The sequence below is a fragment of the Colletotrichum scovillei genome (assembly GCF_011075155.1).
Source record: "Colletotrichum scovillei strain TJNH1 chromosome Unknown Contig00001, whole genome shotgun sequence".
NCBI classification, from domain to species: domain Eukaryota; kingdom Fungi; phylum Ascomycota; class Sordariomycetes; order Glomerellales; family Glomerellaceae; genus Colletotrichum; species Colletotrichum scovillei.
Genome location: NW_023336259.1, coordinates 1207592 through 1227743, shown reverse-complemented (window position 1 = coordinate 1227743; position 20152 = coordinate 1207592). Strand labels below are relative to the sequence as shown.

The window sequence follows — 20152 nt, the reverse complement described above, 5'->3', positions numbered from 1 at the left end:
TGATGGGCGAAGTCTTCTCATTCTAGAGGCACGACGATCATCCCCTAGAGAGGGCCGATTGAGCACAGCCGAAATTTCGAAGCCGAGAGATAGGGAAGACTCATACATCCAGGGATTCGCTCCGAATGAAACCATTCACCTCGATTAAAAGATCCATTGGTACGCCACTTGAGATCCCGCCTCGAACAGCAAGAGACCTCGAAATGTCTTCATTACATAAGATCACTTGCGTTGTCAGAAGCAAAAAAAGAGAAGTGCAATCAATAACCCCACCCCGGCGTGTGTAACGTTTACCCCAGATCAGGCGGGGCCACCCCTCGGTCGGGTCGGGGAAAACGCCTGCGAGACGTGCCTCGGCAACTCGGCCAGCCCCCCGTCCAGTCAGCCTCTTCGAAACCTCATCATCGCATTCGCAACATCCTGTCATCTCTACATTTGAGTGAGATTCACTTTCAACTCTGCCACGCTCATCCCAAGAATTCGCCGGTTCCCGAATTGTACCATACCCGCACAACGAATTCTCGCCTCTTGCATACCTTGGTTGGACATCTTCACATTGAGAGTCTCATCAAGCTCTCCGCCTCACCCCTCACACCACGAAAGCCTCACCACAAGTAGTCCCTTTCGCTCACTCGCCTCACCTTACATATACATAGGCAAAACAGGCATACACACACACAAATAACACAATGGCGCCCTTCAAAGACTACACGTACACCCACTTCCTCGTCACCTCCCCTTCCCCCTTCGTAGCCCACGTCGAGATCAACCGCCCGCAGAAGCTCAACGCCTTCTCCGAGCCCGTATGGCGCGAGTTCGCTACCGTCTTTGACCGCCTCAGCCACGACCCGGACGTCCGCGCCGTCGTCCTCTCCGGCGCCGGCGACCGCGCCTTCTCCGCGGGCCTCGACGTTCAGGACGCCGTCAACAGCCCGCTCGGCGCGGATCTCAATGGCGACCCGGCCCGCTACGCGACGAATATGCGCCGCCACATTACCGAGTTCCAGGATGCTATCGCTGCCGTGGAGGGGTGTGAGAAGCGTATGTTATCTTTTCGTTTTTTCATGTTTCAAATTTCGGAATCTACCCATTATGGCATAAGGTTCCTCAATTCTACTCGGTTTTGATATTGGCTTGGGATGGTCCAAAGATGAACGTTGAGCATGCTTCATTATCCCAAGTCAAAACTCAGCCCAGTCTATAAAACTATGAGAGACCATATAAGCTTACATTCATCCCCCCAGCCGTCGTCTGCGTCCTCCACGGAATCTCAATCGGCATCGCGATCGACATTTCATGCTGCGCCGACGTGCGCATCGCCGCGCGCAACACCCGCTTCGCCGTAAAAGAAGTCGACATCGGCCTCGCCGCCGACCTCGGCACCCTCAGCCGGCTGCCCAAGCTCGTCGGTTCCACGTCGTGGGTGAAGGACGTCTGCCTCTCGGCGCGGGACTTCTCCGCCGAAGAGGCACTCGCCGTGGGCTTCGTCAGCCAGGTGCACGACTCCAAGGACGCCGCCGTCGCTGCGGGAACCAAGTGGGCCGAGTTCGTCGCGAGCAAGAGCCCCGTTGCGGTGCAGGGTACCAAGGAGCTGTTGAACCATGCGAGAGATCACTCTGTTGCGGAGAGTAAGTTGGTCTTTTATTTTTTGATAATGGCTATGCCCATTTGTATTCTCCAGTACCCTGGAATTGGGCTTTATTTCTTCATTGACTTTGCTGACTGTTTGGCTCTAGACTTGCGGTACACTACTATTTGGAACGCTGCCATGCTTCAATCAAGCGATACCAAGACTGCCTTGATGTCCGGGTTGCAGAAGAAGAAGCCTACTTTTGAGAAGCTCTAGTCGGCGCCCTTTAGGTAGGCAAATGTGTGCCAGCACTTTTGTGGTATTGCCACAATGATGCGGCCTTGAGTGAGGCTATTTGGATTCCATTCCCATAGACATTCCCGGGTCAGGACGGATCATGATTCCCTCCCGCAAACCATACAGTATACACGCGCCATGATAGCCAGGATCGCATAACGGAGAATGCTGCTGCAGCGGAAAGCACAGCGATAGGCGCATGGCAGCCAGAATTTGGGAGACGATTGTATCCAGGACACAGTAGAGGAGTAGTCGGAAGCAAATGGAGGCATATACAATAAAGACAATTGATGCACCGATTCCGTTAGCACTCAATCAGAGTCTGAACTCTCATCGGGCTGCTGGGTCTCCTTCAACCTCTGCAAGTTACGTGTGTTAACAATGTGTCTGCTTGATATATATATATATATATATATATATCAACACATGTGATGTATGTGTGTGTAGAAGAAGGAAATGGGTTACCAACCTCATCGAGCTGTCTCTTGAGCAAACCAACCATATTCTCCTTTACAACGACGTGCTGGTCGTCGAGATCCTCAATGATGTAGTCATGGTTGTTGGAGTCGATATTAACGATGATGGACTTGATGGAGGGGTCGCACTCGATGAGGACTCCTGGAAAGGCGGGGCGGGAATGTTAGTAGGCCGGGGAAATATCTGGGGAAGGGCGGCTGGGCAGAGAGGGCAAGCATGTGGTGGGAGACATCTTACCTCTGATGGCGCGGGGCATCCTGGCAGTTTCGTTGGCGAGGTGAGTAAGGGTGGAGTAAATTATGTATGAACGCAGTGATGCTATTCACGCATATCTGTGTTGAAGAGGGCCTAACGTGAGGTATTCGTAATTACCTGCTTCGCTGATGAGGTGGACGGAGCAGTGACGATGAGTTGCCTGGAGTTGGCGATGACATTTGGAAGAGAACAAGTGGGGCATGGTCGACCAATCAGGTGTCTTGCTTGAGGTGCCTCGTTTGCCCACAATCCACCAGTGTGCTTGCCTCACAGCAGCCTCAGGCCGTCGAATCTAAGTCAAGCTCTCCATCCGGTCCTGATGTGCAAGGGCCAATTTAAGCACCCCTGTCCGGACCCTTGACACCTCATCTGGACCCTCTTTTCTCCAGGGTCGCGTGAACAGACGCAATCAAAAACTTGACTTTGACAGATTTTCTCGCCAGCCGCCAGGCGGTCTTTTGGAATTGACAAAAGGGCAAAGGCGTCTTGGAATGCAAGGAGCTGACTTTTGGTTGAGTGAGCTTTGCAATTGCATCCAGTGACTGACTGTAAGCTGCGGCTGGCTGTTAATCGAAACCTGTTTCCTTATCGAATGGCACCAACCGGGCTCAACCTGGCCACTCTAATACACATTTCCCAAACGGAAATACCGAGGCGAGTTTAATGAAGAGGTCTGAAGCTTTGGGTCGCAGGCAAGGCAAGGAATCGTGAGTGCATTTGCTGTGTGGTCTTTTTCTCCCTCAGCTGTCTGCAAACTCCCGAGTGCGAGTCGGTCAAGCTGGATTTGAGCCTGCGGGCTGTGGGTTGCGGCCGCTCCCATCCCAGTCGGACGGATGTTTACGGACACTTGAAATAATGCTGTTCAGGTAGGAAAAACTTCTGCATGTGTTTGTGTTTGCATAATTGTTTGCAAAATAAAAAAAAAAAAATATTAGATTTTTTTTTTTTTTTTTTTGCTTTCCGTTTGACATGCGGTAGCTTATGCGATTTGGAACGAAGCGAGGAGTCTCTGAAACAACCGCGATGTGCGAGGTGTCAGCGAGTCACGACGGAGGTTGTGAGAGTTTCCTTATTTTGGCCGGCGCAGCACGCTGAAGGAAGGCGCCCGAGGAAGGGAAAGTGGGAAAGCCAAGTCCGACGGGATGCACCAGCTGCTGCACCTGGGAGGAGACGGAGAACCTCGGGTGTGGGTACCTCACAGAGCCGCCATGCAGGGCGGGCAGAACAGGTACCTCTCCCGAATCTCGCCCTGGGACCCCAAACTTCCAGGTGCTGCAAGCCTGCAACTGGAAGGGCCGAGGCAGGTACGATTGCCTTAGCAATAGCAGAACACGTAAGCAGCCGACGTATCTGTGTCCATCAGACGCAAGAGCGAGTTTACACATACCTTCCTTACCTACCTTAAGGTATGTTTGTCTGTTTCGCGATTTCGCACTCGGCCGGCGGACCGGTTCATCTCTTCAACAATCGCTGCAGACCTTGCCCTGCTCAACACGATACTGCGAGTCTGCGACCATGTTGCTCATGACGTGCGATCCCCCCCCAAAAAGTAGCCAAGGCTGCCCCTAAGGATTGGCATCGCGTCGTCAGGGGTGCCTCCTGTTTGACGGGGGGTTGAAATCTTGACTTGCTTGACTGGCTCCTCGTCGTCGCAGCCCCCGTTCTCCAGAGGAGATGCTACGCTGATTCCCGCGTCCACATTTGGCATTGCACATGCAGCTGTCCACTGGTTACGGAGCAAATTATCCTCATGAGCTGCATGTAATTACCCTCGACACTACACTTGACACTTGACGTGCAAATATTTGCGCGGCCACTACGAAAGCATCCGTAGCCATAGCTTACGGATATACGCACATATCATCGTGAACGGTGAATCCGTAGCTCATCAATAGAGTCCAGCCGTCGCATCCCTTCGTCCCAAATACATCCTCCCATCTGCTCCCTCCCTCCCTCTTCTTTTCACCCCATCTTTATCCCTCGGCTGTCGTCTCTTGAAGTCCTAAACCCTTGGCTATCCTGTCTGGTTTTACCTTTTTATGCAGTGCAGCCGCCAGTAACGCACCCTTCGCAATCGCACACGGGAGCCGTCCGCATTCGCACGCCGTTCCCGAGGTCGTCGGCCATTCCTCTTGCGCCCTAGGCCCATCGCCGTCTCGTCTTTTTTATCCATTCCCAGGGCATCGTTAGCTTCCTCTTCCTCGGCCCTCCTGTACCTGGCTACCGTTCTTTAATTAAAAGTAGCTTCCCTCCGGCCTTGTATCCGTGAGCTATCGGATACGAATATCGCACATCCAAAACCCTCCTAGGTACTCCGTACGGACACACTACCTGGCCAACCTTGTCTCGCCCTACAGAACAACCCCAACCTAACCTTGGAACACCAGCCATTTCCCGGCCTCACCACCACGACACCACCACGCATTTGGACATCCAGCCAGCCTGCCCTGCCCGCCCGCGTTGCTTCATTTCTCGGTTCCTTCCTTCCAGCCCCTGCACCGCTGGAATTCCCACTTTCACCTCCTCCGCTATTGAGTTGTGTTTGGCATTTTACAGCCAAATATCCAATATCTCCCCCCGCCACCATTTCTTCTCAGAAAACACTCTTCTCTCCCTTCGACTTTCGCTCTTCTTTTCCTTTCTTTTCTATCCAATCTTTTGATACGCCGTCTCTCCCTCCCTTGAACGCCAAACTTCCAACCAATCGATCTCTATCTGGACATCGACAGTGCTGCAACGATCTGCATTCCCCCGGTGACCTGCAATCAAGACAAGAAAACAATTGGACCCGACTTATCCACCAACCAGTGGCAATACGAACCCCATTGAATCATAACCCGCAAGCTCCCTCCTTGCTTGCGTCAACCACCAACCCATCAAGCGTCCGATCTGCCCGAACTTCTCGAGTCCAGCCTCCACGTCTTCCCACCAGCTCGTCACCTTCTCGTATCTCCCGGCCTGGCTCCTGCAGCTTGTTCCGTTCAATCCGCTCCACCGCACCTGCCATAGGCTCACCAGCTATCAAAAAGCTTGCTGGATCGAGACAGCACTAGCGAATTCCCGCCAAACCTGAGCCACGCTATGATGACGTGAAAGACCAGCGTCTCGCCCCTGCCCAACCATAGCTACCTCGACTATTTCCCTGTTTCGACATCTACGCCTTTGTAGTTCCGTTCAATACGGCGCCAAGGATCCTTCCCTTCGGTCTCAAGAATAGTCAACGACGCAAAGTCATCTCGGCATATCGAGCGAAAGAAAAAAGAACTCTCGTTCACCACAAAATCCATCGATTGGCAGTCATCGCTCCTGCCACGCCTACTTGAACCCTCCAATCGCGGATCTCCGAGCTCGACGATCTCTGGTCATTCGCTCTCTTCTACTCAGCCAACCCCTCATTCGCTTTACCAACCACCAACATCCATCATGTCTTCTTCTGATGGTTCCCTCGGCAGTACGGGCAGCTCATACTCGCTCTCCAACATGCCTTACACCTGGATTCTCACGCCGCTCATCGTCTTCCTCGCCCTCGGCATCATCGCAACTCTCGTTCAGTTTCAACGCCGCCGCCGTCTCCGCAAGCTCGGCCTGCAGCGTCCCTGGCCCCGCCGCGACTTGGAAGCGAATCGTCAGAGAGGTCAACGGTCGTCGAGAAACGGCCGCTGGGCCTGGACCACACGTAGCGATGAGGGCCTGGACGAGTTCGGTGAAGCCCCTCCAGCCTATGAGCCCAAGGCAAAGCCGGGTCAGGCTTACGCTCGCGAGGGTAGCTTCGAGATGGCACACCACGTCGAGCACACCGCGAGAGGTGCCATGCCTCCGCCCCCGCCCATCGGCGGCACAGCAGGCGTCGGCCGTGGCTCTCTGCCTCCGGATTACGGCACAGCTACCGGCTCCACGTCTTCTTCGACTCCGCCGCCTGCCGTTACCAGCCCGCCTACGGCGATGACTAGGCACTAATACCATCACGCACCCATCACCACTGGGGTTTATCAACACTGATCACCTCCCACTTTTCACAACATCTTTTTTTCATTCATCGGCGTTACAACGAGGCACAAAAAGGGGCGTTTAAGGGAAAGCACAGCAATGATACCATGTTTGAGTTGGGAATGGGTCCCATTTTTTCATCCAAGTCACAGAGCATACAAGCGGGGGGAGCAGGATCACAATCATCATCGCATCGACACATTACGAGAGACGGTCAACGTCTGGGATATGGGCGGGAGGAGGACTGAGGGGTGTTGAAATGGACCAGTCTGTTGCGTAGGCTACGGGATAACTGAAGCCCGCAAAGGATCTTCGGCGGAACACCATCCATTCGCAGACAGAATGCCACAGTTGTTGATACTGAGGCTGAATGCAGCATATTTCATGTCTATTGTAGCCACTACAGTATTAGTAGCCAGGACTCAAATAAAAAAGAAGTCAAAACATGGGCGTTCTATGTGGTTTGTGACCAATTCCTCCCTGTGCTTCATGTTATCATGAACCCTACTTCGCAAGAGTACTGAAATTTTGGCGTCACGCAGGGAATTTTGAGATGAAGGTTACTTGAGATGCTGTTTGCTCGGGCATAGAACTGATGCGTCCCGCCTGGTGCGAACAGTTGTGTTGCTCGGTTGCTTGCAAGGGCTGACGTCGAGGAGGGAGGCTTGGGCGACTTGGTCTGTGGAATCCATGCTGTCTCTGAGGGGGGAGAGGGCCTCTTTCAAATCTCAAGTCGTCATCTTTTCAAAGGCTGGAGGTTTCTCTTGACTTGGCCGTTGCATATTCCGTGGTCTCTTAGTGGCGGTGTGATTTACATGTCTGAACGAGGAGTGCTCGAGACGGGGGGACTGGTAGAGAGAATGAACTGGTAGAAGGAGTCGGTAATCGAGTTTGTTGTGATCTAGGAGGCGTCTTGACTTCCACTCGCGACGTTTTGAGGTATTCGCGAATAGACAATGACGGCGGTAGGGGTAATGCTGGATCCGCGATGAGTATCTTGAAGAACTACGGCGACGACGTAGGGAAGTTGGTATGTAGACAGAAATCCTACAACCGCAGGGATGATAACCAGCCTGAGTAAGGTTGGGCCATTTTTGTTATAGCGAGAACCTACCATTGCGGTCGTGCCGTTAGAGGAGGGTCAATGACCCATGAGGGGTATAAATACTCTTACGAGATAGCCATCGACGACTCGTTTCTTCAACCAGTTGATGTATGCAGGCATTCCGGTATTGTAGCAAAGCTCACACGTTGGGTGGTCTGTTTGCCCAAGGAGAGGGTGTGGCTCCCTCCCTCAACTGAAAAAAGAGAGCGAAGTCGGAACGTGATTACAATAAAGTAGGGTAGTTTTCGTTGCCCGTGGCTCATTGCTTATTCGAGAGGGAATATAAAGTGAAAGGCAAATAAGGAGAAGCATTGAGGTATGTGTAGGCAGAGCAGTATTGAGATCAGGCGCAGAAACATCATCTTAAGCAACGCACTGAGACAAGCCGTCGACTTCCAGTGCGTTCGGGCTTCTCTCCATTAGGCTCCGTCATACTGGCCTGTGACGCCACATTGGTCCAACAGTCGAAACCGGTTGGAGAGCGAGATGTAGGAAGGGTGCGGTAGGATCTATTATATAGTATGTGTGTATGTCGAGGGAAATACTGCGGAGATAAGGTTCCCACGCTGAGGAAGGAAGTATTCCGGCGGCTATGGAAGTGTTCTCCTCGTTCACTTTAGCTTCTGCGTAAACAACGCGGTTGGTAAATGAAACACGTCGCCGTTGAGGCCTCAGGCGCCGCTCAGGAGCCGGCCCATAATCATGTGTATGCTTATGTTCCTGTCGAAACGGGCAACGCGAGGCGACAGCAGTCAGTTTACGAGCCAAGTTTTTTGAGTAGCTGAGTTGACACACGTTTGTAGTTTGGTTTGTGTCAAGGAAGGCAGCCAGGGAGCTTCAAGAGGCCGGTTTATAAGCCTTGCGAGCCGCAGTGTCTAGTTCATATCCCCGGCCGCAAAGACTTGGGTTTTTCTAACTCGATCCATGGATAGATTCGATCGGCTCGTAATCCTTATCTTTTCCAAAGAAAACAAGTGATTTATATAGTTGATTAGAACCACAAGGCACCCAATATGTATCAACGGAATAATACGTATTGTTTAGCTCCATCTGCCACCGACCTCTTATTCCGGAGCGAATATAACATTGGAATTGATATAGCCTAGAGCCATCGCCGCGTGTCCTGGGTCTATATGAAAGTTGGTTAAGATCCGGCCCCCATCTCGATCTTCGGTTGTTTCTGTCAACGGTCAACCATTCCCTTCGCGAGCTGCTCCCTGTACGCTCGTCCTAGATCGCGAGACTCGAAAGTGTATGAAAGGAAGTCAAGGCAGGCCATTGCGCTAGGAAGGCAGTCGTTCATCTGTGTTGTGATATCACAGGCGGGCGAGTGGGTTTAGAAGCTGAAATGGTGGGTCGTTTAGTAGCGACGTGCTTCCACCTCGGATTCCAGTTGGACGTACCTCGTGATCAAGAAAGTGGTGTACGGTAAGTATACTGGCTGGCTTGTGTTGAATGACTAGTGTTGTTCAGAATCTTGTCCCCGATGGCAGAGGTCGTAAGCGCTGACAAAAAAGGGGGGAGGAGGCGCGAGCAACGAGCAACAAGCAACGATTCGAGAAGGACATGCAGTTGAATGTCGATCTCAATGGGATTAGTTTTCCGAGATGGTCAAAGTCTTCGTTGGAGCCGCGTCAACTTACGCCCCTAAGAGATAGCCTCTTGACCCCGAACACGCGCCGCCATTGTTGTGAGCTGTTTTCTGCGATGCCCTCTAATTCATGAGGTTGCCGTAAGACGCCATTCTATCGACACGACCAGAGACGGATTCCAAGGGGCTGGCTTTAAGTTCTGCCATTCATTGCCCCGATTCACATCCTTAACGTGATTCAAAGACGGACGAGGGTTATGTCTTCACGTGAGATCTTGCTCAGCATTAACAGCGATGAAGACTCTGCCCTGCTTTTTAGATCATGGAGCAAGGAATCATTGAGTGTAGTCGCAACAGCTTAGCAAGTTCCTCTCAACCTGAAATATCTCTTAAAATACCTGTTTTAGCTGTGTCTTCCGCCATGGATGTAGTCTTGGAGAGCTGTATAGCAGTCACACTTGCAACTGGGCATGTTAGAAAGATAATATGGCGATAGGTCTCTACTAGTTGGTGCCGTGCATCCCACTGGTTTAAATCCATGAAGCCACTCCTAGGAGAGGCGTAGCGAGTTCTAAGCATGGATGTAATTCAAGTTCCCATCTTCGTCGGCTTTAGGAGTGGCCCTGTCAGGCCAGTGACAGTACGCGGTCGACCCTTGCATAGTCTGGTGAGAATCCATGTGGAAAGGCTCGCCTCGTCTCTTGAATACAAAAATTCGAAGTACTAGACCAGCTCCCGCATCGTTGATGGTGTCTACCCCGGGAGAGTGAGGTCACTCAAATGTCTATACTATTTCACGCTGCGCTCTATTTCGCCACTTCCGTTTTATTTTCCGGGGCACAATGTGGCAAGTGGTACCTAGAAGGCATGGAGCGACTGTGAGAAGGTTGTTTTTACGAGAACAGAGCATTGATACCGTGAGATCCCAATGGTTCGGGAATCGGATATAAGTGGCGACCATAGAGAGGCAGCGGTTCGTGAGACTGTGGGTGGAGTCGCCGTCCTGGCGAGTATATTCTCTCATGTTCGAGCAGAATGCCTCTATTCTTGGAGCTTCAAGCCAATTTCGACTGCCGAGTCTCTAAATTTGAACATAGAATCCACTAGGTCGCTGCTAATCGCTTGCTCTTCGTCACCCGCTTTTGTCTTAGAATTATCCAACCAAGAATACGCACAACGTGATAAGTTACTCCAAGCTCCTATACCCTCACCTCAGCCCATTTCTACAGCCCCACATCCTTGTCCCAATCAACTCTCAAGCAGCTCGATAGGCCTGTCGTACGAACTCTCAACAAATGACTACGCAGGCTGGGTGCGGCCTCAGGGGCGTGGCTCTGCAGTTCCGGGAGAAAACAATGAGGTATAAATGCACTAACGTACTTTATACTGGACGGAGGACCACATCCAGCAGAAAACCTTTTCCATCCAGCTCTTGCCTGTAATAGGATAACTAAGGGTAGCAGAAATCAGTCTTGAGAACGAAATCGACACGTCCTCTCTCTCTCTCTCTCTCTCTCCTTTTCTCTCCCTCTCCCTCTCCCCCTCTCTCTCCTGAGGAGACAGCTGCCACTTGTCTCGGCGCTAATAGACTGGATGGTGCTTTTCGCATTACTCATTGAGATAGCAACATGACCCTTTTTCGCAGAGGACTTATGGGCTCAAGTATCTTAGTCTGAATACGGGCCAGGACGAGGGCGAAGGCTCACGTTCACGGGATGCCTCAAGCTGCCGATCCCTAAGCCCATGAGTCGCATCGAGCAGAAGGTTTACAGGTCATAGATTTGAAGAAAGGAGCACTCCCCCGGTGCGGTTCGAACCGGCCGGGGCCACTAAGCCTGGTGGTTAAACGGGCAATGAAGAAACTAAGACGCTGGGCTTTCATGGGATTGAATTTGAACTAAGGCCCGAGACCTTTACTGGTTTTCTCTCAGTACTAATTCTCTGAGACTGGAGGTTCATCTGTTCCGGAAGTGTCAAGACGTTGTCGATTATCGAACCTCCACATCGTAGCTTTAATAATAGAGGGGCGCAAGAAAAAGCTCAGTGGTATGTAGTAGTATTGAAGCGACTCGTGCTTCTCCAGTGGAGTGTTGGTGCATCTACACCAAGACGGATGAAGTTCATATGTTGGCAGCGCCCGTATTTAACACCTTCTGCTCCCTTCCATATTGGGGCGTGTTCTGGCTGCGTCAACCATCGTAATTACCCCTTATTCAGCGCGATATACGTGGATGCGCTACGTGCTTTAGGGAAGATACATTTTGTTTTCATAGTTCTGGAGAGGTGATCTTGCCCGAAGAGGCCTGCTGACAGGCTCTGAGATGCTCTCGACGCGGAAGCCCATGACATCGGCAAAAATGTCGGGTGCTACAACTCTCCAGGTCTTCAGGTTAGCCCTCGTCATTCAAAGGTCAGTGGGCTGTGTCGGCCAGATATTCATTTCCTGGCCGTTTCACTTCAACATGAGCAACCTGCTTCGGTGGGTTTGCAAGGCTGTCTAGTCTGAGGAGGGCACATATGGGCATACCGCAGGCTGGCTTGGACAATCATAGATTTTGCCATGGATGAGTACAGGCAGCCAGTAATCACTCATACCTCCAAGTTTTCACACATCAAGATGAAATGACCCTACAAGTTACTGGAGAGATTGACCACTGTACCACCACAGGGAGGCCCCGCGAAACATATTCGCTAAGCTCCGGAGTCGGTGCGCCCGTAGATCATACAGACACCGATAACCTACAAGCCGTTGCATGACCAAAGCTCCATAGAAACAGAACATATAAGAGCAAATATTATCGACAGGGCCATGCAGACGGGGAGGCGGGCGCAATTAAGTGTGCTTGTGTGCTCCGTACTGATCACTGTTGCAGATCAATATGTGAGGTCTCTTAAGAAGGTCCTCCGTGCTTCAGGTTTTCGTGTCTCTTTTGTAGATCTGCCGGGTCCGGGGCCCCTCGGACATCCATGTGACCCGTGTCGAGGGGAAAAGTACCGTAGCGTCCGGGTTCCCTCCCCCAGAGGAAGAGAGGAGGCCCACGCGGGATTCGGTTCCCGGCAAGATGAAGAGGGAGAGAGCAGGTCTTTCTGAAACCGGCGGCGAAAGAACAAAAAGGGTTGGGCCGCACGAGATTTTCGGATTCGGGTACGGAGCTGAACCTTCGGACATGAGTACTCATCACGGCCGAATACTCTGACGAATCGCAGACCAGGAACCCAAATCATTCATGGTAACAATTCCAAAGAGGAGTGGGCAGATAGTTGGAGTGGCAAGAAGACTGGACACGTTTGTTGGTTCACGCTCATCTATACACGCACTCTCCTCGTGTGATCGTTTACAATTTGTCATTCACAAGAACAAAAACTACAGTATGATACATGGGGAGGTTTATATACGCCCATGGATGCTCGCTTATTCGTGAACCCCATCTCACAGGACCGCTTTCTATACACAGGTGGTATGCCAAGGATATCGACAATTCGTAAAGGAAACATGAGACTCGAAAGAGAGTCTTTGCACGGCCAGCGTAGCAAGAAGTTGGTTGAGCCCGCAAAGAAAAGCAGAGGTTTCCGCCCTATCCCGCCCCATCATGCGTCGTGAAATGTTCGTCCGTACAAATACATAACAGTAACACGATTTGTACAAAAGCCAGTGAGCCCCCCATTCATATTTTCCTTCAGTAGATGACCGTCACCCTCTTCCGCCGACGGGTAGGCTTCTCCGCGGCGCCCATCATGGGGGGTCCAGGCATGGGGTAGTCGAGGTTATCCTTGTAGATGTTGAACTTGATGCCCTCATCGTTGGCCTTGTAGAGCTCCGTCGCCTTGACGCCGGGGGGCTTCTCGGACCCGCCGCCCTGGACGTCGATGTTGGGGCACTGAGGGTAATTCTGCGCGCCACCCTCGCGACCGGCCTCATGCAGCGCAATCGTCTCGTGGCGCAGGACGTACTGGCCGGGTGCGATGTTTGCCGGGATCGTCATCGTCCACGACTTGTTGTTGGATAGCATGTCGTCTGAACCCCACTTGCCGGGCGCCTTGGCGCCGTCGACGACGCCGACGGCGTCAATCTTGAAGAACTGCAGGTCGGCCTTGTTGACCTTGGCGCAGTCGCCGTTACAGGGAGCCAGGTAGTCCATCATCGGCCCGTGGTGCGACTCGGGCCAATCGGTCCAGAAGACGGTGACGTTGGAGCCCGCTGTTACTTTTGCGGCGATCGGTGCCGGTTCCGCGCCGACGTGGCAGATGATGTCTGCGTCTGCGTATTTGTCTACGGCGACGAAGCCGTTGGACAGATCCTTTGGGATGGACCATCCTATGACTTGTGGCGGAGGCTTTTTGTACTGCATCTGAGGGCTGTAGCCTTCATAGCTGGAGTGGTAGGATCGGGTCAGTCAGGATGAACCACATGTGAGTGAGATATCGAATCTGGACCTACAAAACACCATCTGCCATAAGGCCGTTTACTGTGCCATGGGCACTAACGGTGTGAAGAGCGGCCGAGGCCAGGAAGGCATACTTCAAGGCGGACATGATAGAATCCTTGCGCGTATTCGTGATGTGTGGCTTCTTCAAAGTTCCGAGATTGCGATTTGGACAAGTCTGCGTGATAGAAAAAACTAGGGTTACGTTTTAAGGATTGTTATGACTTATAAGTTCGTTCTCAGCGAGGGATCAGCGACTGTCTGTGGGGGAAAAGGAGCGTAATCAGTCGACCAGCGCACTAGAGTATTATCAAAGAATGTGTAAGTTGCTTCCCGGACGTGACATCGGTAGCAACGGGGAGGCTTTTGGGACGACGGTTATTATATCACACATCAAGAAAGCCACAGGGAACGTCGCGGCTGGGGAGTCTCCCGGCCCCGATTCATCCGTTCAAACAAACAAAGTCTTCAGCTTTCCCCGTGCGCTGATGTTGAGACCACCCACAGCGCAAAAAGAAGGTGCAAAACATCAGACACAGAGAGTAGACGATGACCTCAGGTACCGGCCGGGATTCGAGCTACGATTGGCGGAGATCGGATCTTCACCATCCAGAACGTCGGTTCAGAGTATCACTTGGTCATGTTCCCTGTTTCAAGACTGGGATAATCCATTGTTCCATTCGGCGTCTCTTCTATAGGAGCGTCCGTGCAAAGCACCCTTCTCAGCCTCATAGAGTTATCTTCCGACGACTCTTCACGTTTTCTTGTCTGTTGTGGGGGGAGGAAAGTTTTGTTCCGAGCTGGGACTGCATGGCCATCCTGGACAAAGTCGGGATTTCCTCTTACTCTATTGCACTCATTTGCGAGTCGACTCTATACAGTTGCCCGGCTTCGTCTCAATGATTTCCCGATTCGGCAGTGGCCTCGGCTCTTTCGTCCAGGCCTTTCAGCCCTCGTTTTCATGCGATAGTCTCATAGTCCTGAACTGATATACGTCCCAAACTTTGCGACCGTTTCATCCGTCCACAAAGTGTTCATCTGCTCGCTCAAGGCAGCGCAAGCCCGCAGCATGACGTGCTTCTGCGACTAAACCTTGAGATTGGCTGTAGAGTCTTCGCGATTCGTTCGTATTCATCAGTATACTTCGGATCTGATGAGCTGACAGAGTCGAAAATAGGTATCGGTTGATTCATTTGGAGGTTGGGTTCGCCAGGGAACAATCTCAAATGTAGGAACCTTCGTCTGCCTACTTGTCGACAAAATGCAATTGCGGCTGATGGTCTGCTCCGAGGACGTCGCCACATGCGAGTGAGTGCCATCTGTCCGAGTTGCTTGATCTTTGCGCATCGGGCAATATGCCAGCAAAGGGATTTCTCCCGATATCTCCGCCAGTCCAGATCGTCTCCTAAGCCTTAAAGCTGACTCAAGGCCCGCCACGCAGACTCTGCGGAATGCGATAGGTCGAATGTTCTTTTCCGTGTCCAAGCCCCTAACTCCATAACACCTCCAAATATTGCGCAAAGCCAAGTCCCACCATGACGGCAAGCCGGTCATCCGAAAGTGTATCGTCCCGTCTACAGCAACTCGAAGTCGTCCAACTTGTCGCGATACTTCATGATGTTTCTCTTGACCTTGCTGCCCACGGTCCATGTGACGAAGTCCTCCATGCTGCGGGTAACCAAGAATGCGGGATCGACACATGTTTCCGTGCCCACACGAACATGTCCCTGTTCGATGAGCTTCGTTGCTGCCTGTACGGTCTCGGCCATGCTGCGACATCTCCATTAGCATCATGCCCAAAGAATCAAGTTGTGAAAGTCTCCTTTTCCATACCGAAGGCGAGTCATGACGACGGGGAGACGTCGTCTGGCAAAAGCGCTGACTGTGACATTGTGTTCAATGGCCGAGAGCTTCGAGGCCGAGGAGAGAACACCCATGTCGTACAGCTTGTCGAGGAGCAGTTGCTCGTGCTTTCGGCGGGCCGCGTTTTCCGGAGGCATCAGGCTGATCCTATGGGCCAGTTGACGGATGGACTGCGCATCCGTGTCAATTTACGTCTCGATGTGTACTCGATCGCGAACTCGGAGAGATATTCGGAGAACTTACGCCGCATAGCCTGTTGTATTTGTGCTGTCAATGTTAGCGGTGGTTCATGATACGCGCGTTGACTGCGTAAACTCACATAATCCTCGGGCTTCTGAATCATGTATCTGCGCACCTATTCGCATGTTAGATTGTGTCGCGCGTATCTCTTCTCTTGGAATCTGTCATACCACTGCGGCATCTCGGTGGTCGCCATCCTGGTAATACAATGTTAGCACATGCGCCTCGGTCCGCTGCACGGGCGGGGTGCGGCTGATCACGGTACCTGCTTATATGTGATGAAGTCGTGCTTCCGCAGAAGCTTCTGCTCGTGATACTTGAGTTTGCGGACCATGCTGGGCTGTTGACTTCGCGGATTTCCAGTTCGGTTTGGCGGTTGACGACGGTGACGAGTGGTCGCGGCAGAAGAAAAAGTTCTGGAGCTGGCGGGACAAAAATCCTTATCGCCGCGAACGCTTATCGGACGAGTGGGGCGGGAGGTTCCGTCGGCCTACCAAAAAATTCCCGTGACAGCTTCAACATCTCGCGACAGACCACGCCTCGCTGGGACAATCCAACAAATCCTCACAAAACTAGCCATGCCTCCCAGACTACCACTCATTTCGGCCATCAAGGCACCGAGCGCCTTGATGGCCCCGGTCGCGCGCCCATTCTCGTCGACTCCCGCAGTGGCCCGTACGTCAATGTAGCTCCCTTATCCCCTTGACGCGAAAGCTAACGTCAAGCTTTACAGAGTCCTCCAGCTCCGATCCGATCAAGAACCTCCTGAACCTCGACGAGAAGCCCAAGGTGCACTCTGCCGACCGTATCCGTGGTCTCATCAACAATGGAAGCAAGGCCCGCTTGGAAGGAGCTGCGGCTCGGAAACGCACCATGCTCGAGTCTCTCCGCGAGAAGAAGGTCAGCGACGACTATGTCAAGCAAATGCCGCGTCGCTGGCGTACCGGTGAGGTATACGCACCGCACGATCTCAGCCCTCTTGAGATGGAGAAATGGCGCAGGCAAAAGACCGTCACGGTCGATGTCGTTGACTTGTTGGGAATCAACCCCCTGGACCACTACAGAGTATGTTTCATTGGTATCCTCAAAGCCCTCTGGATGCTAATTTTATGTTGCAGAACTTCTCAATGATTTCCGAGTACATGACGAACTTCGGGCAGATCAGGCACAACAAGGAAACGGGACTGAAGCCGACGAATCAGAGGAAGATGGCAAAGGCTATCCGGAGAGCGATTGGTATGGGTATCCACCCTAGTGTGCACCACCACCCCGAGCTGCTGAAGAAGAGATTCCGCCTCAATGCGTCGTGGAAGTAGAGACTTTGGAGAGGCTTAAGGTTTGGAAAGGCTTGCAGGGCCTGTGGATTTGTCTGCGGAAATTGGGAGTCTCTCCCGTGTATGAATTGTACAACATCTTGGCGTCTATTATAAATGTACAGATACAAGAAGCTCCTCCAGTATTTATTGTACACATCATGCCTTCAGCACACGCTGTAGCTTGAACTTCTTCAGTTTTTCGGGAGTGTAATAGTAGCGGAACTTCTCCACCTCCGCCCACTCCTCTGGGAACTGCTTCTTGGCCCATGCTTCGAACTCCCGCTGCAAGCCTTGCCCAGGCAACGCATTAAATGGAATGCCAAGCCTGTACAGATGTTAGCTATGAACTTTGAAAGCGATTGGAGGGATGAACTCACGTCATGGCATCAGGCCCATACCCAACAGCTCGCTTCATGGTTCTGATCGTGCTCTGGACCTCCTGCAGATTGCCATTGCCTGCAAGGCCACCGCAGTAGGAAGCAAAGACTGCCGGCGGAACATCGACCTCCATCTTCTCTATCTTCTTCCAGATATCCCTGGCAATCTGGTCGCCAAAGGCCTTGATTTCACAGAGGGAGAACACAATCTCGAGACTGTTGTATGATGGGCCTTCGGAAGACCTGACAATGTCCTGCCAGTACTCCAAGGCTATACTCGGTTTCCTGCATGCACCATAGGCAATCATCAACGCGTTGAAAATCTTTGTGCTGGGCTGAATTTTCGTGTCCATCTTCAGCATGTTATGGACCAACTTCGTGCTGTCCAAGTCGGGACACCTGCCCATGCCTTCCAAACATTGAATGTAGGCTTCGCTCTTGGGATGGAATGTTGGGTTGACATGCTGCCGCATGTGTCCAAATACGTGGACGGCCATGTCAGAGCGGTTGCGGTCAAAGAATGCGTCCATGAGTAGGAGACGGCTCGCAACACTGGTCTCCTGGAAGAACTGACGAAGGATGCAATAGGCGTCCCAAACTCTCGCGGTACTGTTTTTCTTGTCCAAACAGTACGCCACAAATGCATCTCTGATGGATCGCCGTTGTTCGTTGCTGTGTTGAAATACGTTCAGCGACAGTGTGTCGATAATTTCGAATTGCTGGTCATTCTTGAGGAAGACCGTGCATAATGCGACCACTGTCTCTGGGTCTAATGTGACAATTCGGTCCTCCAGAATATCCAGCATCTCGCGTATCGCCGTGGAATTCGGGGTTGCTTGGTAGCATAGCGCTTGAAGATACTTGTTGATCAGGGGCAAGTCGTCTTCTCCGTTCAGCTCCGCCTTGGGGAGCTGCATGTAAGCCGCCCTGGCCCCTGACAAGTCCTTTGCCCGGATCTTGAAGTCCATTTGGAGAAGGTATGTTGTTGCATCAGGCCGGATGTCGAGCTCGCTTGCGAACGAGACAAGCCTGTCTGCCAAATAAGGGTCGTTCTTCTCAATGGCAACCTCCAGCAGCCCATTGATCGTTTGGGTGTCTGGTAGGAAGGCGCTGTCGTCGGGGTTGTGGCGAGCAACAACATCAAACATGCCTTTGATGTCATCAAGCCCTTTGCCCATGGACAGTACTGCCCATTGATAGATTACATCCCAATGCTCTTTGCTCGGGTTGGCGTCAACAAGCTTCTTGAAGATCGGCGCTGTCCACCCGCGTTGGTTGTTTCTCACTGAAAAATGCAAGATTTCTTTGAAAGACCTGGGGCTTGGATGCTCGGTGTTGTGAGCTGGCCTGAGGAACCATTTCTTGGTCTCCAAAACATTGTCCTTCTTGGCGAAGAAAGTTGTCATAACCTCATGAAAACTTGCCGTGAAAGGCAAACCAAGTTTCTCGGCTTTTTTGACAGCCGCCACAAGCTCTGCCTCACGACCTTCCTCCGCCAGCCCTTGCAGGACATTGACCCAAAGGTTCTGCGCGCCAGGTCGCTCTGCTTCAGATAATTGGGCCCAGTGTTCCTGCAACGCGGTAAAGGCTTCGGGAGATGCTCCAAATAATGTCAAGGCGACCAGGTACGACTCGAAGTCCTCCGATGCTCCAGGATCTGCGGGATCCAATGCCCGTTCTTCCTTGATCGCATCGTATAAGAGCCTGGAGAACTCCAGGTGGTCTTTGGTATCCTCTTTCGGCAACTTCAGCAGCGCTTCGCGCGCGTTCGTCAACTCTGACAGAGTCAGACCTGGACCCGGCTCGTCATCCTTATTTTCGAGCAGGTATTTTAACAGATTACGACAGTGTAAGGCCTGAGTGCTGTTGACGACGATGTTGAAGCGCACTTTGTACGAGAACAAATCCCTAAATGCCTCGACCAATTCTGTTCTAGACGGCGGTCGAACGCTCTCCAAAAGGCGATTTCTCCATGTCAAGACCGTTGTCCACCCAGGCTCATACTCTGGCTTTTTGATTTGTCTCGGGGGCTTCTGCAGGATACCGAAGAACGTCCGTCGCTGGGATCGTCGAGAGAGGGATATCGTCGAAGCTACCGGGAGCTGTGTATGGCGACACGCTGGGCGAGAAAGAATCGAACAGGCAGGGACGCTGCCCCTAGGAACGAAGACCCGTCGGCAGACATGGCGGGCTAATTGCGCCCTCATGGTGTGGGTTCAAAGCTTTGCGCGAATGGTTCTTGATGGCGATTAGTTTGAGATCATTGACATATGGCTTCAGTCAGGCGTACCTGGGCATCTCCAGACCAAATCAAAGTAAGTGCGGCATATGGTGAAGCTCAATGCCGATATTTGAAGCTCCAAAGATTTGCGAATTGGAATTTGGGGACACTGGAGCTCCCGGGACTTGGAAATCGCGGTAGCTGCCACCAAAATGCGACCCGCGCTTGTGGAGGACCCGCAGATTACCCGTGCTTAGTCATATTTTTGTTCACACCCGGCAACTTCGGTGTCCATGACCTCAATGACATTCAGAACCTCAAGAATCTTTCTTTCGTCAATGGAATTGAAAGCTACTTCCGTTTCAAATTTGCATCGCGGTCACTACAGTTTACAAGCTCTCTCTCAATTTGAAAACTGTGCTCTGTAGC

General features: G+C 52.1%; 7 protein-coding genes across 7 annotated transcripts; 3 read left to right on the top strand and 4 right to left on the bottom strand.

The window, feature by feature from the left end:
* Window positions 1–689: 689 nt before the first annotated feature.
* On the top strand, window positions 690–1846 carry HER10_EVM0001334 (enoyl-CoA hydratase/isomerase; the record flags this gene model as incomplete). Its single annotated transcript, XM_035471085.1, has 3 exons — window positions 690–1041; window positions 1245–1628; window positions 1737–1846. The coding sequence occupies 3 exons, from the start codon at window positions 690–692 to the stop codon at window positions 1844–1846; spliced, it is 846 nt and encodes a 281-aa protein (XP_035337982.1).
* Window positions 1651–2918, bottom strand: HER10_EVM0009422 (RNA polymerase II transcription factor B subunit 5). Its single transcript, XM_035478910.1, has 3 exons — window positions 2582–2918; window positions 2337–2485; window positions 1651–2226 (listed from the first exon to the last, which is right to left on the bottom strand). The coding sequence occupies exons 1-3, from the start codon at window positions 2598–2600 to the stop codon at window positions 2179–2181; spliced, it is 216 nt and encodes a 71-aa protein (XP_035338742.1). The 5' UTR covers window positions 2601–2918; the 3' UTR covers window positions 1651–2178.
* Window positions 2919–4185: 1267 nt separating this feature from the next.
* Window positions 4186–7006, top strand: HER10_EVM0003605 (uncharacterized protein). The gene has a single exon (XM_035473275.1). It carries the CDS (start codon window positions 6023–6025, stop codon window positions 6554–6556), a length of 534 nt encoding a protein of 177 aa, XP_035338201.1. The 5' UTR covers window positions 4186–6022; the 3' UTR covers window positions 6557–7006.
* Window positions 7007–12959: 5953 nt separating this feature from the next.
* Window positions 12960–13815, bottom strand: HER10_EVM0012993 (glycosyl hydrolase family 61; the record flags this gene model as incomplete). Its single annotated transcript, XM_035482367.1, has 2 exons — window positions 12960–13653; window positions 13721–13815. 2 exons carry the CDS (start codon window positions 13813–13815, stop codon window positions 12960–12962), a joined length of 789 nt encoding a protein of 262 aa, XP_035339062.1.
* Window positions 13816–15280: 1465 nt separating this feature from the next.
* HER10_EVM0008273 (U3 small nucleolar ribonucleoprotein IMP3) lies at window positions 15281–16143 on the bottom strand (the record flags this gene model as incomplete). Its single annotated transcript, XM_035477800.1, has 5 exons — window positions 15281–15476; window positions 15540–15739; window positions 15889–15924; window positions 15980–16006; window positions 16075–16143. 5 exons carry the CDS (start codon window positions 16141–16143, stop codon window positions 15281–15283), a joined length of 528 nt encoding a protein of 175 aa, XP_035338638.1.
* A 244-nt stretch (window positions 16144–16387) lies between these two features.
* On the top strand, window positions 16388–17125 carry HER10_EVM0003140 (ribosomal protein S18; the record flags this gene model as incomplete). The annotated part of the gene is made up of 3 exons (XM_035472825.1): window positions 16388–16484; window positions 16543–16874; window positions 16928–17125. 3 exons carry the CDS (start codon window positions 16388–16390, stop codon window positions 17123–17125), a joined length of 627 nt encoding a protein of 208 aa, XP_035338154.1.
* A 156-nt stretch (window positions 17126–17281) lies between these two features.
* On the bottom strand, window positions 17282–19709 carry HER10_EVM0003847 (pentatricopeptide repeat domain-containing protein; the record flags this gene model as incomplete). Its single annotated transcript, XM_035473510.1, has 2 exons — window positions 17282–17450; window positions 17503–19709. The coding sequence occupies 2 exons, from the start codon at window positions 19707–19709 to the stop codon at window positions 17282–17284; spliced, it is 2376 nt and encodes a 791-aa protein (XP_035338221.1).
* Window positions 19710–20152: the final 443 nt, after the last annotated feature.

Excerpts from the sequence above, each read along its gene's own strand:
- HER10_EVM0003605 (XM_035473275.1), top strand. The coding sequence starts at position 6,023 with ATGTCTTCTTCTGATGGTTCCCTCGGCAGTACGGGCAGCTCATACTCG.
- HER10_EVM0009422 (XM_035478910.1), bottom strand. Across the intron at positions 2,227-2,336 it reads TCAAGAGACAGCTCGATGAG|AGGTTGAAGGAGACCCAGCA; the intron begins GTTGGTAACCCA and ends CGTAACTTGCAG.